Raw genomic sequence first — 20,531 nt, 5'->3', positions numbered from 1 at the left:
TTTCGATCAATAATTATTTCTCTGGATCTCAGTTCACACGATTTCTCATGCTTAAAAGGACTTTGACTTAGATTATCTCTAAGGGTTTATTTGTTGTTTTTTTAAAACAAATTATCTGATTCTTTTTTGATCTCCTCATTTATCTTCATGCTCCTTTACCTCTTTAAGGGTATGTATCATCAGTCTGCTTCTTTCTTTCTAGTCTCAGTTCCCCGTTACCTGGCATTGAACTTTCCTATCCCTTTATATTGGACAGTTGTACTCACAAATCCAATTTGCTTTTATCTGTCCCAAAGTTTGTTACTCTCATTGGCAGAAGTAAAGGATATAATATCCATAGGCATTTTGAGGAGAAAACTAGCAGTTACTTCTTCAATGGTTCAAATTATTGCAGCATCCCTATTGTAGGGGTTAATGAATTTAGATGATGGGAGTCTGTTATGGACGTGTATAATAGTACTGAATATTAAAGCATATATAAAAACTTTTCCCTTTTTAAAGGGAAATTTGGAGGCATTAATAGGTAGACCAAAAAATTCCCTTTTTAATATCGACTCATATTTTATATTATATAAGAAAGACACATCTATATAAATAATATTTATGATACTTTTTAAAGGAGAATTATACTTAATTCTCCCCATGACCCCCAATATTATTAATGGAGGACTAAGACAGAATGCAACCCAATTTCATGAAAACCAACAAGAAGCTTAAACTTATAAAATTGAAAGATCTCCCTAATGTGAAGTATTCCAAATTTAACTAAACTATAGCAATTTTGAAAAATATTTGACTATATAAACTCAGTGGAGCAGTTAACATGTAAATATGCCCCATAAAATAAAAAATTTAAAGACCTTTCATGTTGTATAAGTATGAAGGAGGAGAAATTACTGATAAAGTATGAAGCAGAGTTACAGCAATAATTGCAGCTACAATGTTTGAGGCTGCACCCTTTTGATTACATATAATTCAGGATTTCTCAATTACTTTAGAAAGTATGTCAGAATTTTTTGTAAACATTTCCATAATTTGGAGCTTGAATAAACTGGTTAACTTGTAGAGATTTAGAAGACCTATGAAATACTTTCAAGAGGCAAAAAAGGTATAAATGAGAATACTGCCTATCAGATTGCTTTGCTGGAATACTGCTATATATATGCAAATATGCTAGTAATATTAGCAGTTTGCTCCTAATTTAATTTTTTTAAAATCAGATTTATTGTAGTTAACCCAGAAGTATTAATGTAAATTTAAATAAATTTTGATTAAAAAATTTTTGTCAATCTGAAAAACAAACCAAAACAGACCTTCCTAAGGTTAAGTCAGTGAAGGGAGGTCCAGTCTGTAATTTTGGAAGGTACAGTGCTCTTTAGCATAGCAGCAAAGAAGTGGAGTTATTGGCAAAATTAAGTAATTGAGACCCTTAAAAATACTCCTCCCAGGGGGCAGCTAAGTGGCACAGGAGATAGAATACCAGCCCTGGAGTCAGGAGGACCTGAGTTCAAATTTGGCCTCAGACACTTAATAATTACCTAGCTGTGCAACCTTGGGCAAGTCCCTTAACCCCATTCCCTTGCAAAAAAAAAAAAAAGCCAAAAAAAAACCCCTCTTCTACTCTTCTATAGTATCAAAGGTATCAGGACTGATTGGGTACAGTTGCCTTATTTACTTAAACATTATGCTTATGATTTATTTTTCTTATGGATTTTGAATTTGAATTTGAAATTCAATTCCTATTGACACAGGCAAATTTTTGTGACCCTGGGCAAATCACTTATCTTATCTCAATTTCTAAGGCTAAATTGTAGAGCAGGTGATGATTGAATCTATTTTGGTAGAGAGAGTTTCCTTTCCAAGAGTTCCCTGTATTGGTGAAATCAGGTCTAATACTGATACAAAACTTGTACATGTAGACACACATGGGTGTGTGTACAGTCATATGTATACATGTGTATATTTATATTCAGTATTAGAAAGTTTTCTACTGACTACACATCTGAAAAGGTCTCTTAAGCATTCTTCATTTCAGAAAATTTAAAACTAAACATCTAAAACTGTAACTTCATTTTTCCCTTACTGATAAAGACTTTTGTTCTAGTGTTTTCACTGACATTTTTCATTGACAAAAGAAACCATGGATATGAAAAGCCTTCTTCTACTCCATGTCTAGAATTAAACTATGTGAAAGAAAAAAGTGAAATCCTATTCTGTCATGTCACCATGACCATGAGACATGCAACAGGTTGTCATTGTTGGGCCTTCATTTTGAAAAGGACCAATAGCATCACAGGGTGAGGTTTTGACTTGAGCTTGAATTGGATTTAAGTGAGGAAAAGTTACACTAAGTCTTCAACCTTTCTTTTCCTGAGTCATCAAGTCCAACAGAATGACAAAAGTCAAGATGACTGGCAGCAGTTAGGGATGCAGTGGATGACCTTGGTGTCTTTGATATCTGACCAAGCATGTACAAGTGTTCCACAGCGCCTACTTCAGTCATCTTCATGACCCATGGAATAAGTTGCTTTCACATGCCTTTCTTCAGGGAGCTGGTGGTAAGGGGGGAAGGAGCCTTAATGCTATTGGTAGAAGATAAACTCACCTAATTTATTTTCCATAATGGATCACAGAATCATAGATTCAAAGGCAGAAGGAATCTTGGGGATAAAGGTGCCATGTTTTCTGACTTCTTTTAAGCCCCAACTAATATCCCATATTCTACAGGAAGCCTTCCTTAACCCCCTCTTAATTCTAGTGTTATCACTCTGTTAATTATTTCCTATTTATTCTATGCTTTGTACATATATATATATATATATATATATATATATATATATTTGTTTATGTGTTGAATCCAGCATTAGATTGTAAACTTGAGGGAAGGGATCCTTTTTGTTTCTTTTTGGACCCCCCCAGTGCTGAACACAGTATTTGGCCCATTGTAAGCCATTGATAAATGTTTACTGATTGATTGACAGATCTCAATAGAGGATATTCATACTGTTCCATCTTGGATGGAGTACACAAACTGACCTAAGAATTAAATCCCTTTAGATGTAGCTAAGGTTTTTTAAAAAAGCAAACTTCTTTTTAATAATTTTCTTTCTTGGGAGTGGCTAGGTGGCGCAGTTGATAGAGCACCGGCCCTGGAGTCAGAAGTACCTGATTCAAATCCGGTCTCAGACACTTAATAATTACCTAGCTGTTAAGTGGCCTTCAGCAAGCCACTTAACCCCGTTTGCCTCGCAAAAACCTAAAAAAAAAAAAAATTTCCTTTCTTTTATCCTTTCCATATCTCCTCAAATCCTTCATCTCTTTTTCTACAGCGAGACTATTTAATTTAACATAGCTGGAAAACTACTTTGTCAGATTAAATCTTTCCTATCAAATATTTTAATTATCTCTTTCCATGCACTCATGGTCTACTTGAGATGCATAGACGTATGCATCTAGGGCATGCTAGATACACCATTATGCACATCTTAGGGGATGAACTTAATCAGTAAACACAGACTTCAAAAATTAAAGTACAAGAAAGACCTGTATATATTTACTATATATACATACACACAGTTTTTAAGACAACTTAGATATATTCCATGACAACATCCACTTATCTTGAAGCATAGCAACCTTGACATAATGCCCAAAGAAAAAGTAGAAGCATCATGAGCATAAAAAAAACAGAACACTTTAATATTATTTCTCAACAAACATGGTTAAAATACCATGTCTTTGAATGGATGCCTTTTTTTTTTGCTAAGGAAAGTCTGCATTCTATCTCTGGTTTCCTGAAATCACAGCTGGATCTTATTACAAGCCAAGTAAGAAGCTCCATGGAAAGCGTGCCTAAACCTTTAAAGCTACAAAAAGAAAATTGATCTTCATTAATTAGATGTATAGATTATATAGATTGACCACTGTGTTATTATATAACACTGTGAAAAAGGTCATTTTATGGTTTGTTGCTAGCTTTACTCTAGGTAATTTAGCTAAGTCTTATTTCCTAAGATACTCCACTAACCACAGGGCCAGGGTTAGCAGCCAGGTCAAAAATCAGACCAAACCCTGAATCTGTGAATGGTGGAGGACCCTGCACACTCAGTGAATGATCTAGAACATGTGGCATTGAGAACATAGCTTTATCTCTTTATAACATTTAATAAACAACAAATGCCATCTACAACAGAGCTTAATATAGTAGTACTGCATCACACTGATAAGTGAAAATTATAACAACTACATGGTTCATTATTGAATAATCAATCCTAATGGTTTAACAACAGCAAACCCGAGACCTGCCATTTTAAGCCTTGACTTTTGCCTTTAAAGAAACCTCAGAGCTGGGTCCGCAGAGAAGAGACCTAATGTCAGATTAGAATAAATAGTAAAAAGCAACAAAAGATGCATGTCAGGGCAAGCCTGAGGTTGGAGATCCTCACCTGAATAATGATCAGCAGCTTTAATGAAAAGCAGGTTGAAAGAAAGATGGTTAAAATAGGCCAATCTGGGGTCTGGGCCAACACCAGAAAAGGCTAAATAAACTTCACCAATCTTGACCAAAGCTTTCGAAGGTGCCAAATTCAGTGTTGACTGCAAAGGCATCACAAGGTCATTATTTTAGCTAATTACAATCTTTAATCTGCTATAACTGTGCGATTTATAGAGGGATAGCAAGGAAAAACACTCCAAGCTTAATTCAAAGAAACGCCTTCAACTTATGACCACACCGACCTTGTCAAGTAGCCAGTGACTTGCACTTTCATTGTGAGTGAGTGACTAATATCTATGCTGGCTCTAAAGAAAGACACTTTTCATAATCGCCCAACAATCTGCTAAGTGAAAACATATGGATGGGCTTAGGCAAAGCCTGCCAGGGGTCTTTACTGAATGGAAAACAGGTGCTCTAGTTTTGTGCCATGTAATACCCCATTTACCCCCAAGTCCAAAGGTTACAGGACTAATAGCTGCCTTGTGGTAATCAAGGAAAGCTAAGACACTAGCCATTGGTGAAACATCTGGGACATATTTTACATACTTGCAACATATGCTTCAGGTTCAATTAAAGTGAGGCTTTGGCACATTTATTAATCTTTTTTACTTTTATCCTATAAGGGAACCCACTGACCTGACCTTACTATTATTCTATATGAGAAAACAGGAATAATGAGAACTGGAGGTCAGTACCTGCTGGTATAGCAAAGACACATATGTTTTCACAAAAAAATCCATTATGTCTGACTTGACATGCAAACTTAGAACCAATGAATGTTTTAAAGTAGGAAATTGCCCTGCCACTACTGGAACACACTGACATCTAAACCTTGCAGTGTTTAGTGGTGTGCAATCTGGCCAAGAGACGGAAGCTGGTAAATGGGAACTTGAAGAATCCTTTTCCATATTTCCATTTCTTATGATAAAAAAAACCCCATAGTTTAAAAAGTCCATGCAAAAGATTTTATCTCCTATTATGCATGCACTTAAAAATCTATTGTAAATGATCAGCTTTGTCATTTTCCTTTTTGTGCAGGATATGATTTTATGCTACAAATTGCATTATAAGAGCTTAAAAAACCTTTCATATTACTGAAAAAAGGGCTTGGATTTATGAAAAATCAAATGACATTCATTTCATATGGAAAATACACTCTTCTTCCGCCTCCTAAAAAAATACAGTTGGATTTATACAGTAATTTAAGCAGTCCTTTTCAAACAACTTTAGTAAATAGATCAGAAAGTGTAATCAGAATCTAGGAGTTGATTTTGAGGTTAGATTAAGATTAGGATGAATACTAGATTAGGATGGATACAGTTTGGGGGATTTGCTGTGCTTTCCTAACCTGGTAGGCTTTTGCTTTATATTGACATTAAATTTACTTTTATGTTCTGGTGAACTTGACTTTCCCCTTTCTCTTCTTGTCCCTTTCCTTCTTTCTCTCCCCCTTCCTGTTCTTCCCCCCTTTTTCTCTTGTTTTCCCATTCCCTGCTCTTCCTTCTCTGTCTCTTCCCCTTTATGTCCTCCTGAATTCTCCCCAACAGGAGGGGAGATTTTTAGGAGTCTGGGAATCAGGAAGGTGCCAAGGAAATAGACTAGTTTCAAGTAGAAGCATTAAAGCGGCAAACAACACTACAGGCCCACAGTTATTAAAATTTCTGGGAATACACATGCTGCTTGGATGGATCCCTTACAGTAGCTTTAATAATAAAGCTGCTACAAGCAAGGGAAAATGGCCATAAATGGATGGCAGCTTAGTGTTTATCAGAAGAGAAATGATGATTCAGAGCTAGCATGTTGAGTTAAAATACAAGCTCTCTACAGCTACACGGCTGACCTTCGCAATAAATCATATCTTTTATTGCCAGAAGTGTATGCTCACATTATTTAACATTAAAAACTAGCACATATGTGTTTTTGCAGAAGGAGGTTTTGTTAGTTCAGTGTTTGATGATACTAAAATGATGTAGCTAATGACTAAATAATATACAGAAGGATTTCACAGAACAGCTCTCTCAATTTTAAAATGTTTGAACCAGCAAAAGAAAGAACCACTGTAGGAATGTGAGTGTGTATTTTATATATACATATATATATATATATATATATGTATATATATATATATATGTATATGAGTGCCTGTGTGTGTGTGTGTGTGTGTGTGTGTGTGTGTATGTGTGTGTCTGTGTGTGTTCCATATTCTTTAAAGCACTGGATGTTAGCTATCTGGGAAAAAAAATCATTCAGGGGATTAACTAATCACTGTGAATTTTTTTGACATTTCTAATGCTTGCTGCCAGCACACAAATTCTTACACTGGTATATAACTGTACATCTCTACTAGAAACAAAGGTCAAAGGCATAAATTAAGATATACTGTTTTTCTCTTCTCTTCAAAAAATTTCATTGCTTTACTATAACAGAAGTCAGATGAATACTGGTGAAGGTCAAAATTTGGTTTTCTATGCAGAGCAATTTGTTGGGGTTTTTTTTTTCTTTAAATCAGTCATTTTCTCTCTCTCCTGTTTTCTACTTTTTTTGGTCTGGAAATACCCCGAGGCAAGCAAAAGGTTGATCCAGTGCTTTTCTTCACAGCAGAACCATCCCACCAACACCTGCCATTGAAGCAGTGGCGCAAGGTCATTCTAATTTCCTCCCCCTGGTTTTTTCTCCTTTCCCAAGGGGAACAACCAATCCAAGTCACCCCATCACTTGGATCAATGGGATGTAGAAACTGGATGTTAACTCACTGTGGCCAAAATTTTATATGGGGATCAGCAAACCCCAAAAGAGAAATAAGTAGAGGAAAGAAAGAGCAGGGCTCAGACCCTTTAGGACTACAGTGCCTATCTCAAAGCAGGTGGACCCCGGCAAGAGTTGTGATTATTTAAATGCCTTACAGAGTGCCACATATATATGGACCATTCTTTTAACCAAGCAATTCATTGAAAATTACAGATGACAGGATCCCATCTTCAAGTGATGTGGGGCTGCTATTTTTATTTCTTTTTTTTTCTCCCTAAAGTACAGTCCTATTTGTAATACTCAAGACAGGACAAATTTTTGTCCTTCAAAAACAGTTGTCACTGCCGTTATCTTCAGAAGAGCTATCAAGTTCCAGACAAGCTGAATTATTTTTGTTCCTGGCAGAAAAATATTTGACCCAGCTCTGGACAAAAAAGAAGAGGATTTATAGTCCTCTATCCTTCCGGCAACATCCAGTGGCATTGTTAGGATGATAAACAGCACTGTCCAATTTTCTGGACTAAAACACTTCAACTCCTTTTTTAACTGTCTGTAAAAACAGTGTCATGTCTAAATTCTCCCATCCCTAGGTACCCGAGCGCTGGGGAAGATAATTACCTTGTCATCTTTGTCATCCTCTTCTTCCTCGTCCTCTAGCATGTCCTCCACTACCTGCAGACAGAAACAGACATCGTTGTCATGATTTTCAAGAAGAGAATTTTGTTCTGTCAATTGGGAGCTTTTTAGGGATGAAAACTTTATTAACATTTGAAAAATGCTGAGAAATAAAATATTTGATCTAGAGATTGAGATTTGGACAATGCTCTATCTTTAATTGACCCACACCATCTAGAAGTAGTAGAAAAAATACAGATACACACCTAGATACATACACACACACACACACACACACACACACATACACACACAAACATATAAGCTGCATGAAGCATTCTGGTATAGGGTTGATATATAAGATAACCCAAAAGTCTTAGTGCAGAATATATTCATTCATATATATCCACACACATATAAATACATTCTATATATACAGAGATGTAATAATGTATGTATATAAAAATATACATGACATTATATATACAACAATTCAAATTTTGGAGCCTATGTATTTACATATATATGTTTGTATATTTATATGTCTATATTTTATTTAGGGAAACAGACAAGATAATCCTTTTTCCCAACTCGTTATTGTTTAAATTGTTCTAGCACCTTAGATTTAGGGCAAACTTACTGAACATGCAAATGACATCCCTAAATTTCTTATTCATCAAAAGTATTGGTATAAGGGAAAGATTAGGAGAGAAAACTTGGGCACTGATGCTGTTCTTTCTCTAATGAGGGGTATGACTTGCCCAGTCACTTTACTTCTGTGAGACTAAGATTGAGGCTGGGGCAGATGATCTGGTTCTAAAATTAAGTGGCATCAGGAAGACCTGGGTTCAAATCCAGCTTCAGAATTTTTTTAGCTGTGTAACCCTGGGCAAGTCACTCTGTCTGCCTCAATTTGCTCATCTGCAAAATGGGGCTAATAGCACCTAGGGTTGTTGTGAGAATCAAATGAGATGCCAACTGTAAAGTCCTTAGCCTAGTGATTAACACAGCTTAGTTGTTAAATAAATATTAGCTATTATTACTATTGTTACAGTCTATGTAACAGGACATTGTTCGACAGCATCATACTCAAACATCTTCAGTCAAGTTTCAGGATATAGCAGTTAACTCTTGATTGTCCTTGTATATAGATCATGTTATCATGCATTTTGTATATCATCTAAGACAAGTTTTTAGCTTCAGATTGGTTTCTTCTCAACACCTAACACTTTCTATTATCAGTTAGTAAGTGGTTTTAGAATGCAAATCAATTTTAAAAATTATACAGGCAAATTTTCTGAATAAAAAAATGTAATTTTTTTAAATCAACTTTAATGATTTTTTTTAATTTTTCATTTGGGAGTTCTTCATATAATTCCACTCCTCCCCCTTACATATTACCCATCATCAAGAGTTTTTTCATTCTTCATTCAGGTACTAGTAGGGTAGACAGTGATGAGTCTGGAGTCAGAAAGATCTGAGTTCAAATTTTGCCTCAAATAATTACTAGTTGTGGGACTCTGGACAAGTCATTTAACCTGTGTTTCAGGTTCACCCCCTAGGCTTATTAAGTGAGATATTTATTAAGTGCTTTGTTAATCTTAAGGTCCTATATAAATGCCAGGTATTATTATTTATTATTATCACCTTGTAGTTCTGTCCATAAACACATACAAATATAAACATATGACCCCAGAGATACGTGAACCTTACACATAAAATCCAACCACTTATATACAACTCTTAATTTTGTGGGTTATTTATCTTTTTATTTGTGATAAAGATTTTTAATTTCAAACTATATACAGAAGTCCCTGTGAGGAAAATCTCTCTACCAGTGCAAATTGACAGCTACTCTGGATTAGATTTTTAAATGAGTTGCCTAGAGCTCAAATGATTAAATTATTTTTCTAGGGTTACACAGCCTGCAAGTCAGAGCAAAAATCTGAACTCTGTACCATCGTGACTTGGAGACCCACTTTGAATCTACCACTAAGTCCACTAAGATAACCTCTATCTTACAGAATTACTATGTTTTCTTCTGTGACAAATTATTGGACAGGATATGGTTATGGATTATCTTTAAACAGTCCTCCAAAGATTCCTGCCACCTTTAAAACATATAGATATATTTCACATTGTTTGCTTCACATGAGCATGCTTCCCATGGAGATATGCAATTTCTAGTCATGGTCAAGAGAGTTTGATACCTAATTTAATAGTTGTCAGTTCTTTGAATTAATAGTTGACTAAAATGCTAGTTAATACATTGTTACAACATATACAAATCCTATACAAAAATAGTAGTGAATTTTTTACTCTGTTATAAATAATGACACATTATAAAGATATTTTAATATATATAAATATATAAAATATCTTGGAATGGATTGTAGGGAACATGCAAATAATTCAAAAGTGCTCCTAACACACACACTAAAATATATTTTTAAAAAGCTGGGTGTGTACTAGATCATCTGGTTCCAGCTTCTAGGGGTGAACATCTACAGACCTACGTGCAACATGACTCTAACACTTTGTTTTTGACCAGGGGTGTGCTGGAATTAGCACCAAATGATTGGTTCAGAAGAGCCAATGGTACATTTTCAGTGTCAGCAATTATACCTTGGAGATTGGATGTTACAGATCAAGGCTTGATTTATCTTTTTGTTTATTGTTTAGACTTTAAAAAAGGGATGGAGAATATATTAATGCAGATTTAAGTTAAAAGAATGTCATATATAGAAAAATGTGAACTATTTACCAGTACACTAAGTTCACACTATTATTAGTCACTCCTAGCCTTCCTAACACTAGCTATCCCATAAAAATAACAAAGGCTGATCTAGTCCAAACACTTAGAGACAAAGCTTATAAAATGCTAAAGGGAAGGCAGGCACCATCTCTCCCAGCTCCTTCAGTTCTTCCTTTTTTTACCATTTCTAAATCATTCCTGGATCTTTCCCAGTCTATTTATGCTTCAGGCTCAGTTCCAGCTAGGACTTGGGAGTAAGGAGGACTTGAGTTTAAATCTCTCTGACACTTACTAGCCATGACTGGGCAAGACAATGCAGCTAACATGTTCCCAGCCTCCTCTGTATAAATATAGTGATAACCTCTATCTTACAGAATTATTATGAGAATCAAATAAGATAATGCATGGTATAATGCACCAGGCCTGGACTGATGAATACTTATCTTTCTGGGTTTAAAACTGGCCTCAGACACTTCCTGGCTGTGTGTTCCTGGGCAAGTCACTTAACTCTGTTTACCTCAGTTTCCTTATCTGTAAAATGAACTGCAGAAAGAAAAACAGCAAACCATTACAGCATCTTTGCCAAGAAAACCTCATGAGATCACAAAAAGTCAGATGTGACTGGAAATGACTGAATGCCATCAAAAATGTCAGCTGTTTTACAGGATCAGTGTTTTAGAGAACATCACACAATCTGCAGTAAGATGTTTTACTCAAATATGTAAGTATAGTTAAAAAAATGATTGTAGGATATACTTCCAAGTTACAAGCACAGAGACAAACCCTTTTAACATTCATAAGATCTCAGAGCCAGAGGGGACAGTTCATCTAGCTCAATCCTCTTCATTTTATAGATAAGGAACCCCAAGTTTCTATTAGGGGATAGAGATTTATAAGAAAGGAACCCTAGTATTCTAGAATCATCATAGATAACCAAAAGCCCATGCCTAGCAAGCCTATCCAGTGTCTAGTAAGTAGATAAAATTAATCAGTTTGTAAAAGGTCATTTAAGGGGTGAATATATATATATATATATATATATTATATATATATATATATATATATATATATATATATATATATATATCCTTTGGGAATGAGGAATGTTCCCTGGAATGTGAGGGAGGGAGAGATGCCGTACTTGCAAAGCCCCTGTTCATTTTTCTTCTGAGGGTAGTACAAATCACAAGGTGGTTCTATGAATCTGAAAAAAATTAACCCAGTGGGAAAATTCTTCTATTCAGAGGAGAGGTGTAATGATTGTTTATGATCTATTTATATATTTTCTGAAATTGCTTAGGGTTTCCTGACATTTCTTTGAGTTTTGTTTTTTGTTTGTTTTTTTTTTTTGCTTTTTCTGTTTAGTGAAAGCAGTCCTATACCTGATCCCATTGTTATCTTCAAGTGCTTAAGATAGGAGCTGGAGACTCTGTTACATTTGCGGAAACTTAGCCATGAAATATTTTCCAAGATTTCTTCTTACAAATTCAGAGTAGAGATACAGATATTTTAGATAAATCGTCTGCATCAGTGTAATTCATATAAGCCTAGAGATGGGTGACTCTGAGTCATAGATTACAAAGAAGGTTGCATCTTTAAAAACTTCCTCTAACTATATTGTCTATGATTTTATATTTCCATCTAATTAGCATTTGTTGGTCACCTACTATGTGAAAGATACTATACTAAGTCCTGAGAGGGGTGTCAAACTCAAATATAAACTGGGGGCTACTAAACCACACATAGGCTCCCTGTGGACTTCATATTGAATTAGTTTTAAAATGTAATATTAACCATAGTTTTTTGTATTTATTACAAAATTATTAACAACAAAGCATTACTTTATTAAATATTTTCCAAATGTATTTTAACTTGTTCTAAACCCACTAAGGAGGGACACAGGCAACATGTGGCCTGGAGGCCACATGTTTGATAACTTTGCTATGTGATACACACATTCACAGGTGTAACTCTTCCAGTAGAAACTTAATAAGAAAACATGTGAAGGCTATGATTACCTTTCACAGTAACTTTTGATCTTTTTTAATTTTCAAATTGATGTAAACATTTATATGAAAAATAATGCCAACCATTTGTAATGGAAGGATGCACTAGATGCCTCCCAAATCAGGTTAAAGATTAAAAAAACCACCCAAAAAAGTCTGAAAAAAAGTACAGTGCTCCATGCCAAGATTAGCAGCACATATGAATTAAAGTCTTCTGATTCTCCAAGATGTAGTGCCTTCTCTGACACTACACCCTTGGAAAACAAAATACTTTCTGCAGACCCTGGGGTAAATAATGCCTTCATTTCCCACTTAAAACCAGGAATTATCTCATCTTAAACAGTGATGGAGATTTCCAAAATGAGAGATTAGATATACCAAGCTCAGCAAAAGGGACATAAAACCATTTACTAAAAGTATAATATCAAATGGTTGTACATCATCAATTTAGCCTGTCATTGAAAGACATACAAATAAATATATCCATTGGTAAAGCTCAGATCAATCACCCAACAGGACTCAACCAGGGAGAATTAAAACTATTATAAAATAGAGATAAAGTAAGACAAATTTTCAAGAGCCTTTCAAATGTTTGTCAGGAAATCTACAACACAATTACTGAACCACTATCTTAAAGAGTTTGTCGTCTCCGCTTGTGCCAATTTAATTTTCAAAATGCCAAAACATTATTAGTCCGTGAAAGCAACAAGCAGCCTACCTCACACTTTCTGCAAACCAGCTGTGAGCCCGATGTGCAAGAATTGCACAAAGAAGGCCTAGAGAATGGGTCTCTTCATTTGCAAAACTCAAACTGTTCCCACACTGCACAAACGTGTAATTGGATACGCACAATTGCTCCACAAATGGGCAGCCAGAACCACCCAATACAACAATTTATTTTTAAATTTGGCAGAAAAGTGTTGTCTTAGGGAGACTGCTTTTGTGTGGAGTTTCAGCTCTCCAAAGAGTTTTTAAAGCCAAGTTATAAACCCCTAAAATAGGGATTTTTAATGCAGATGACACCCTGCTGATAGCTTTACAATAGCCTCACAATTGATATCATCATCCCATTTGATGGGGGCACAAAGGTGCTTTACAAATCCCAAATGGAGATATAAATATTCTCCTGGGGAGTCACTCTAGCACAGGTAAAGTTTGGAGTGCCTTGAAAAGGAGACCCAATTAGAGTTTTACAATTAACCACAATACTAATTCCCCCTCCTCCCCCATTTCTGAGCAGAGTATTCATTCAAATTTCTAAATAGCACAAGGGTGGTTGGCTCAAAATTTCAGTCATCCAGAGCCTTAAGGATAGAAACATGGGTAGAAATAAGGGATCTCTACACTTTTCTGGTGGCTCTGAGGCTGAGAGTTTTTCTTCACTTCCTTTGTACTCCACAACCTGGGCTAAGTCAAAACTTGGTGACTATAGAACTGACAAAACTGAGCTCTTCCAAACAGACCTTAGAATAACCACAACATTTAATGATTGTACAAAAGTGTAACCTTGTCCTGAGAATTCAAATAGCATTGACATTGCCATTTACAAGGGGAGTACTTCAGCTAAATACTAAATTAAAAAAAAAGAATGCCATTCTCAAATTCCAAGTTTTTCTTCTTTAAATAAGTCTGAACACAACTAGTTTGGTTTTTAAGACTAGATGAGAAAAACTGACCAAATCTTTGATAGCAATGACACTACAAAAATGTGGTATTTCTTTGAAGGAGGAATGCTATCTCCAAATAACAATTAAATGAAAAAAGAAATGATACATTGTGTTAAATAAGGTATATTTTTTAAAGTTTTCAGGGGGAAAAAAATCTTAGAACCTCTCTCGAATTTTCTCTCCAAATTATGCTTCCCAATACCTTGCTTGAAATCAAGTAGCATTAATCAAACAAAGGAAGGGCACCAGGGAAATCAGAAAGATCTAATGCAAGCAGTTAAAAGTGACATGACCTTCTGTAATGTCACTTGTCACAGACTTATATGCCACACAGTGGAAGAAGGTCTTCAAAGAAACTGATTCCTGGTACTATTCCTTGAATGTAATACTAATACGGATGACATTTTAAAAAACACACGTAGAAGGCCTCAAATGTGGCATGGCAGGTATATTATGGTCAAATAGGAGGCAGAGAACATTTAAAATTAAAGCAAAATATTTCTTCTTTTGTTCTCAACATTTGTGTAAAAATAGTTGATTGTCAAAAAAAATGTGCATAGCAGAATTTCTGACAACAAATGAAAATGTTCCTTAAAATCGAATCAGTTTGCATGCAGAAATATAGCCTGTGACCTGTACTGGAGCATCCCTGGTTAGCAGTCATTTTAGTGGTATTCCAGTTTAGCTGATGCCTCCTATTTTTCAAAGGAATGAAACTTAATTTTAATGGAAAGCCTGAGAAATGAAGTTGACAACTCAAATAAAAAATTTGACAATTTCTTCAGTCGCATTCCATGAAAAAAAAAAGATACTTGTGAAGGAGAGAGTTTCAGGAGAGGATGAGAATGAGGAAAAAAACTGAATGAGGTGGATAAAAGTAAACCCTATGATCAAGGCAAGAGGCTCCTATTTCAGCTCCTTAATATCTTTTTGGAAGTTTATTTTTTTTTATTTAACTAAGAGACAAAATGGACTCAAGATCGATGAATAATCTTTAAAACTCCTTCTGTTATGATTTTTCTTACAGAGAAAATCCTCTTAAATTTGCATTCTTTAAGTGAAAAGTGTCAAAGGGAATTGCTTCTTAAGATCTTTCTATTTTGGTTATCTTAGGAAAAGAAATATTCATTCTAGTTCAACTAGGATACTACAAACATGGAATGTGGGATGAGGGGTGGGGCCTGTGAGAATGGAAACCGAGTCTCATCTCTCTCTCTCTCTCTCTCTCTCTCTCTCTCTCTCTCTCTCTCTCTCTCTCTCTCTCTCGTAGACGTCTTGTCTGTCTCTCTGTCTCTCACATATCTCTCATTTCTGACTTGCTATTCTATCTTACTTTTTCCATGAGAAATAATCTGTGGGTATTAAGTATGTTCTGCTACATTCTTAGTGAATACGGACACAATTCAAAGTGTTTTATCCTAGGACAGAATGCAAAGAAGTAACATGTGAAGGAAAGACAAAACCATTTTTCCAGATCATTTTTTTAATCATAGGATAATTGTTTCACAGAAAAGAATGGCCACTGTTCAGAAATGAAGGGATTTTGTGAGAGGTTTTCTTCAGCAGAGCCTGGAGTTCATTTAGTTCACTCAAATCTGCACATAGCTTAACCACAACATGCATTTGTGTGTCCATGAATTTACTATACTTGTGTGTAAATGTAACATAAAATTATTGAATGTGTATGGATTGAGAGAATACATTAAACCACTCAGACTATTTCAGGTCACTTGAAAGTACCCAGGGTCAACCTGAAGACTGTCCTAGTCAATAATGTTCTAACTGAGTTTATGTGGCCATTTCCCTACCAGGACACCTGCTTCTTGCCAGATTTTTGAGGAGGATCTCTGGTGAAACGAATAGTTCAATTAAACTGTGCCTGCATTTACAATAAAAATAAGAATCATAAACAGGTCTGCAATGTAAGTTTTCATCTGGTATCTCTCAAAAACAACTGCATGGATGATGACTGCTTAGTTTGATTCACACTATTAAGGATTTGACCTTGGAGCATTTCAGCTACAGTAGTCATCAAGATAACTGAACCACTAGATGTAATAATAATTAGTGTGATAGGCTTGCCAGTAAGACAAAATATATTGCAGTACAAAAGAAGGCAGATGAAAAAAAGAAAAGCATTAGTACTTTACTGCTAAAAGACTTCCTGATTTTTACAGAGACACTCAAATACAATTATTTCTCCTTGCAGAATGCATTTCCTTGGCTCATTCGGGGAAGTGCTCATGTTGTAATTTAGTCTGATTCTTAATAGGAAATGTGGCTTTAATGTGGCTATCAGATGCCTTTTGATGCATGCCACTGATTACATGCAGCCCTGTACTCTGAATCATCAACAACAGAATTCTTATATGCAGAATAATAGGCTTTGCTGGGTGCCTGGACAGTAAATTTACTTTATTGGTCAATAGCATGGAACCTTTTTTCTTTAAGCATCAGCTTAATATAGGAAAAACCAAACACCTCAGCTGTTAAAGATAAGCTAAATAATAACTAATAAAAATTATATAATAAGTATAAGTATCTTGAATGTATTTCTTTTCATATTCCATCCTCATTGCTCCTAAATAATCTTCCTTTATTTACACAAAGCTCTTTGAACAAGATACTTGCGTTTATTTGAACTATGTCTCCATCTAAAGGCATGATACTGTATTGAAATTTTTTTTTCTTCTGTACAAAATTCTAATGTCTTTAGGATATTGTATTTTTTATTTAGTTTAGTGGGGGGGAAATAAACACTATTTTTAAGCTGTATCTACAATAAGTTCTTATAATAGTATTGTTTTCTGGAGATACATAATTTTGTCAACCAGAAAAAAGTTAAAAATTAGAATTTTCTAATAAAATTAAAAGATGATTATGTCAAGCATAGACCTCTTTTATTTAATCAAATATAATGGATTTTTGCTGACAAAATACTTTTGCTAAATTAAATTTCATTTAAATAAAATTGAAAACAATTATGTTAAGAAAAGGTATTCTAAGTTAGGATGAGAATTTCATGCATCATTAGTGACTGACAGAAAAGGATTCATTTTATATGATTTAAAACTAACAGTTTTAAGACTATTTAATTTCTAAATAATAATGGCAGTGACTACTTTACTTGTATCAAAAAACTTTTAGATTGTCATCATAAGCACTTGAATATGTCTTCTTTAAAATATGCCTTCTTAATGCCCATTTTTCTATTTCTTTGTATATTTTGTCATGATCAGATGAGAAATATTTCTTACTGTTGGAAACTTCGTAGTTAAGAAGTTGTCTTTAGGAAAAATATATCAACTTTTCCCATGTGGTAAATGGAAAGTATTTTTGAAATCACCGTATTCTTCTTTTAGTTTGGACCTTCTGAGAGTTGGTTTAAAAAAAAAACCAGACCATTTATCTTTATTGAAAAATTAATGTTGTACTTTCAGGACCACACCAATTTGTTGGACAGCATGAAGGACTATAAAAATTCTTTAAAAAAAAACACCCAATCCTTAAGAAGCTGTTGAAGGGAAAAAAATTGCAGTGAGAAAATTTTGTGACAATGATTTTTTTCCTTTGCCTAGATTATTTTGAGGCATCATGAGAACATTTTGTAAAAATTTTAACTTTAAAAATGGAGTATGTTTTGAATGTCAAAAAATTATGCAACCAAAAGACTTCTGTTCTTCCCTTAAAGCCTTATTCTTAGGAATAATAAATGAAAAAGATTATGATTTTGTTTGTAAAAACAAAACAAAACAAAACATGCCTGATCCCCATAGGAGATACTGCGGGGTTCAAAACCACAATGCCACACTGTGACTAGAGTGAATTTCTGTGTTGGATACCAGTATAAAAGTGAGAATATAAATGATTATAATGAAGCTTCAGGCAAAACCTGTTTAATAGTTGTCATGAGTTGCCCCTACCAGAAAGAAGCCCTTTCCAGTCTAGGAAAAGACCAGCTAGCCAATTTACCATTTCTTCTTTATGTAGTGTACTGTGCTAAATTAGGGCATAATGCATTTATAATATTTATAGTACCAACATTTAGTTAAATAACCTTTATGTAAGATTTATGTTGATATTTTTTATTTCTCATTTAATGGCAAATTATGAAGAACATGTTTCATAAAGATAATTCTCCATTTAAATTCATCAGCCCATTAAATATTAAAATTATGTTTCTGATGCAATCTAGAACAAATTTGTCCAGCTTCAGTGATTATTTGCACTCATAAAAATTAGGCTTGATTAATAAAATTTAAATGCTTGATTAAGTTGACATTTTCATGTTTCATCCTGATTTATTAAAATTAGTCCCTCTCTCCTGGTCTGGCACAGTGATGGGAGTTTACCTTTCCCTTTCTCATGCTAGATCTTGAATAAAGTAGGGTAGAAATAAGCTCAAAGATTCTGGAAAATGGTAGTTTTCAGTAGAATATTTTATCCTTAAGCTCTTGTTGCATCTGTTTTTCGTGTTCTCACAAAGCCCAAAATGAAGGTTTGATTTTTAACATGTCTAGAAAGGTTTCCCTTTCCAGTCACTTATGGCTGTGAGCATGAGCTGCAAGACAGAATGTATTTATCATATTTCTGCAAAATTCAAAAGCCAAGAAGCTTTAAACTGCGGGAGAAGACTACTTTTCACAAGAGAACCTTTATATGCTTTGCAGACTGAATCTGTCTCTTCCTGTCCATTTCCATTGCAACCATTTTACTTCAAGCTCTTTTCTCTTTTCCTTTTCACTATGTAATAACTATCTAACTAGCATGGCAGCTTCCAGTGCATCTTTACTCCAATATATCCCTCATACTATTTGTCACATATTTTTCCATAGGACTGTTCTCATCATGTAAACCTGTAAAAATGTAAATAAAAACTTCAGTGACTTCCCATTGCCTACTGAATAAAATATAAACCCTTGATATTGTCATTTGATATACTCTGAGATCTGGCTACAACTAACTTTTCCAACACCATCTCATACTATATTTTTGGTCCTCTACATTCCAGCAATAGTAGATATCCTTCCTCTTTTCTCATCTTGCCTTCTCTCATCTCCATCAATTTGTTGATGTCCTCCTCCAAGTTTTAGAAGGAATTTTCATCATCACCTCCTAAGGTCTCTCCTTTTCCAGAAGTCCCTTACCTAGGAAGACTCTCTTCCAGGTAAAAGAATTGATCTTTCCTCCCTTAATTTTCTTGAAGCTCTTTTCTAGGACCTTTTCTTTGAATATACCTCACTTTCCTTCCTATCCACAGTCATGCCTCTGACTCCTGGCTCCCCTTTCATTCTATACTAGATGTTTTAAGGTCCTTGACTGTAGGTCTTTGTATTTTGGTGGGGGGAAGTGGAGGAAATGATTCCCAAAGTTGAGCACCATGCCTTGAACATAGTAGACACCTAATGCTTACTGAATTGACTTTTTTTTTTTAAAGCAAACCTATATTTTGAGTTCTAGGACAGAGGAAGAGACTTGTGGTCACATGTAAATCCCTGAAAAAACTATTCACCTTTGTATTCTTTTGAAATGTCATATTACTGTTTTTTTTACTTTATTGTCATGTCCTATTGACTTCTCCCATCACCCATGATAGTCAAGTCACTAAGCATCCTAGATATGCTAGGCACTATGATAAGCAGTGGGTAATCAAAGAAAGGTTTAAAAAAATAGTCTCTGCCTATAGAAATTTCAATGGACTCTTCCTTAAAACACATAAAATAAGCAAAATGAATCAATACATTGGTGATGTCTGAAAGAACAAGCCTCATTCCATAATCAGGACACCAGAGTCAATCTACTATGGACATTTGCTAACTGTTCTGTACTTTATATGCACCACTCTAACTTTCCTCCCTTTCTCTGGGGTGAAATCAAATCAACATTATCATTACTACTACAAGGAATGTGACAATCTATCACCCTGTTGAGAATCCCTAGGATTCCTACATTTCCTTAGATCAAAGCTCTCTCTTACCTGGTCACTACTTCCTACAGTCTGGAAGTCATTCATATCAGCCCTATCTATCATCTCTACCAGTCAAATTTGTCTAGTCTGATTGCATATTACTCTTCTTTCACTTGCTCTTCAAGCTTGAATGTTCTACTTGCTGTTCCCTGTGTTATAAAGGAAATATTCCATTTCTTCAGCTTTGCATATAACTGTTCCCCATATCTGGAACTCCCTATTTATCTCCATCTCTCAGACTCCCAATTCAAGTGCCACCTCCTTTTTCAGAGGCCTA

The 20,531-nt window shown here is 34.9% G+C and overlaps 1 protein-coding gene across 4 annotated transcripts in view; it reads right to left on the bottom strand.

Moving 5' to 3' along the window:
- Nucleotides 1–20,531, bottom strand: part of MCTP1 (multiple C2 and transmembrane domain containing 1) — a 528,212-nt gene that overhangs the window by 94,862 nt on the left and 412,819 nt on the right. For all 4 annotated transcript variants that reach the window (XM_074200502.1, XM_074200503.1, XM_074200500.1 and 1 more), the window contains one exon: nucleotides 7,862–7,915. In XM_074200502.1, the coding sequence (XP_074056603.1) occupies nucleotides 7,862–7,915 (54 nt within the window). The remainder of the gene's footprint in view (nucleotides 1–7,861; nucleotides 7,916–20,531) is intronic.

This window comes from Macrotis lagotis, chromosome X (genome assembly GCF_037893015.1).
Source record: "Macrotis lagotis isolate mMagLag1 chromosome X, bilby.v1.9.chrom.fasta, whole genome shotgun sequence".
In the NCBI taxonomy this organism is placed as follows: Eukaryota; Metazoa; Chordata; class Mammalia; order Peramelemorphia; family Peramelidae; genus Macrotis; species Macrotis lagotis.
This window is presented reverse-complemented; position numbering and strand designations above follow the sequence as displayed.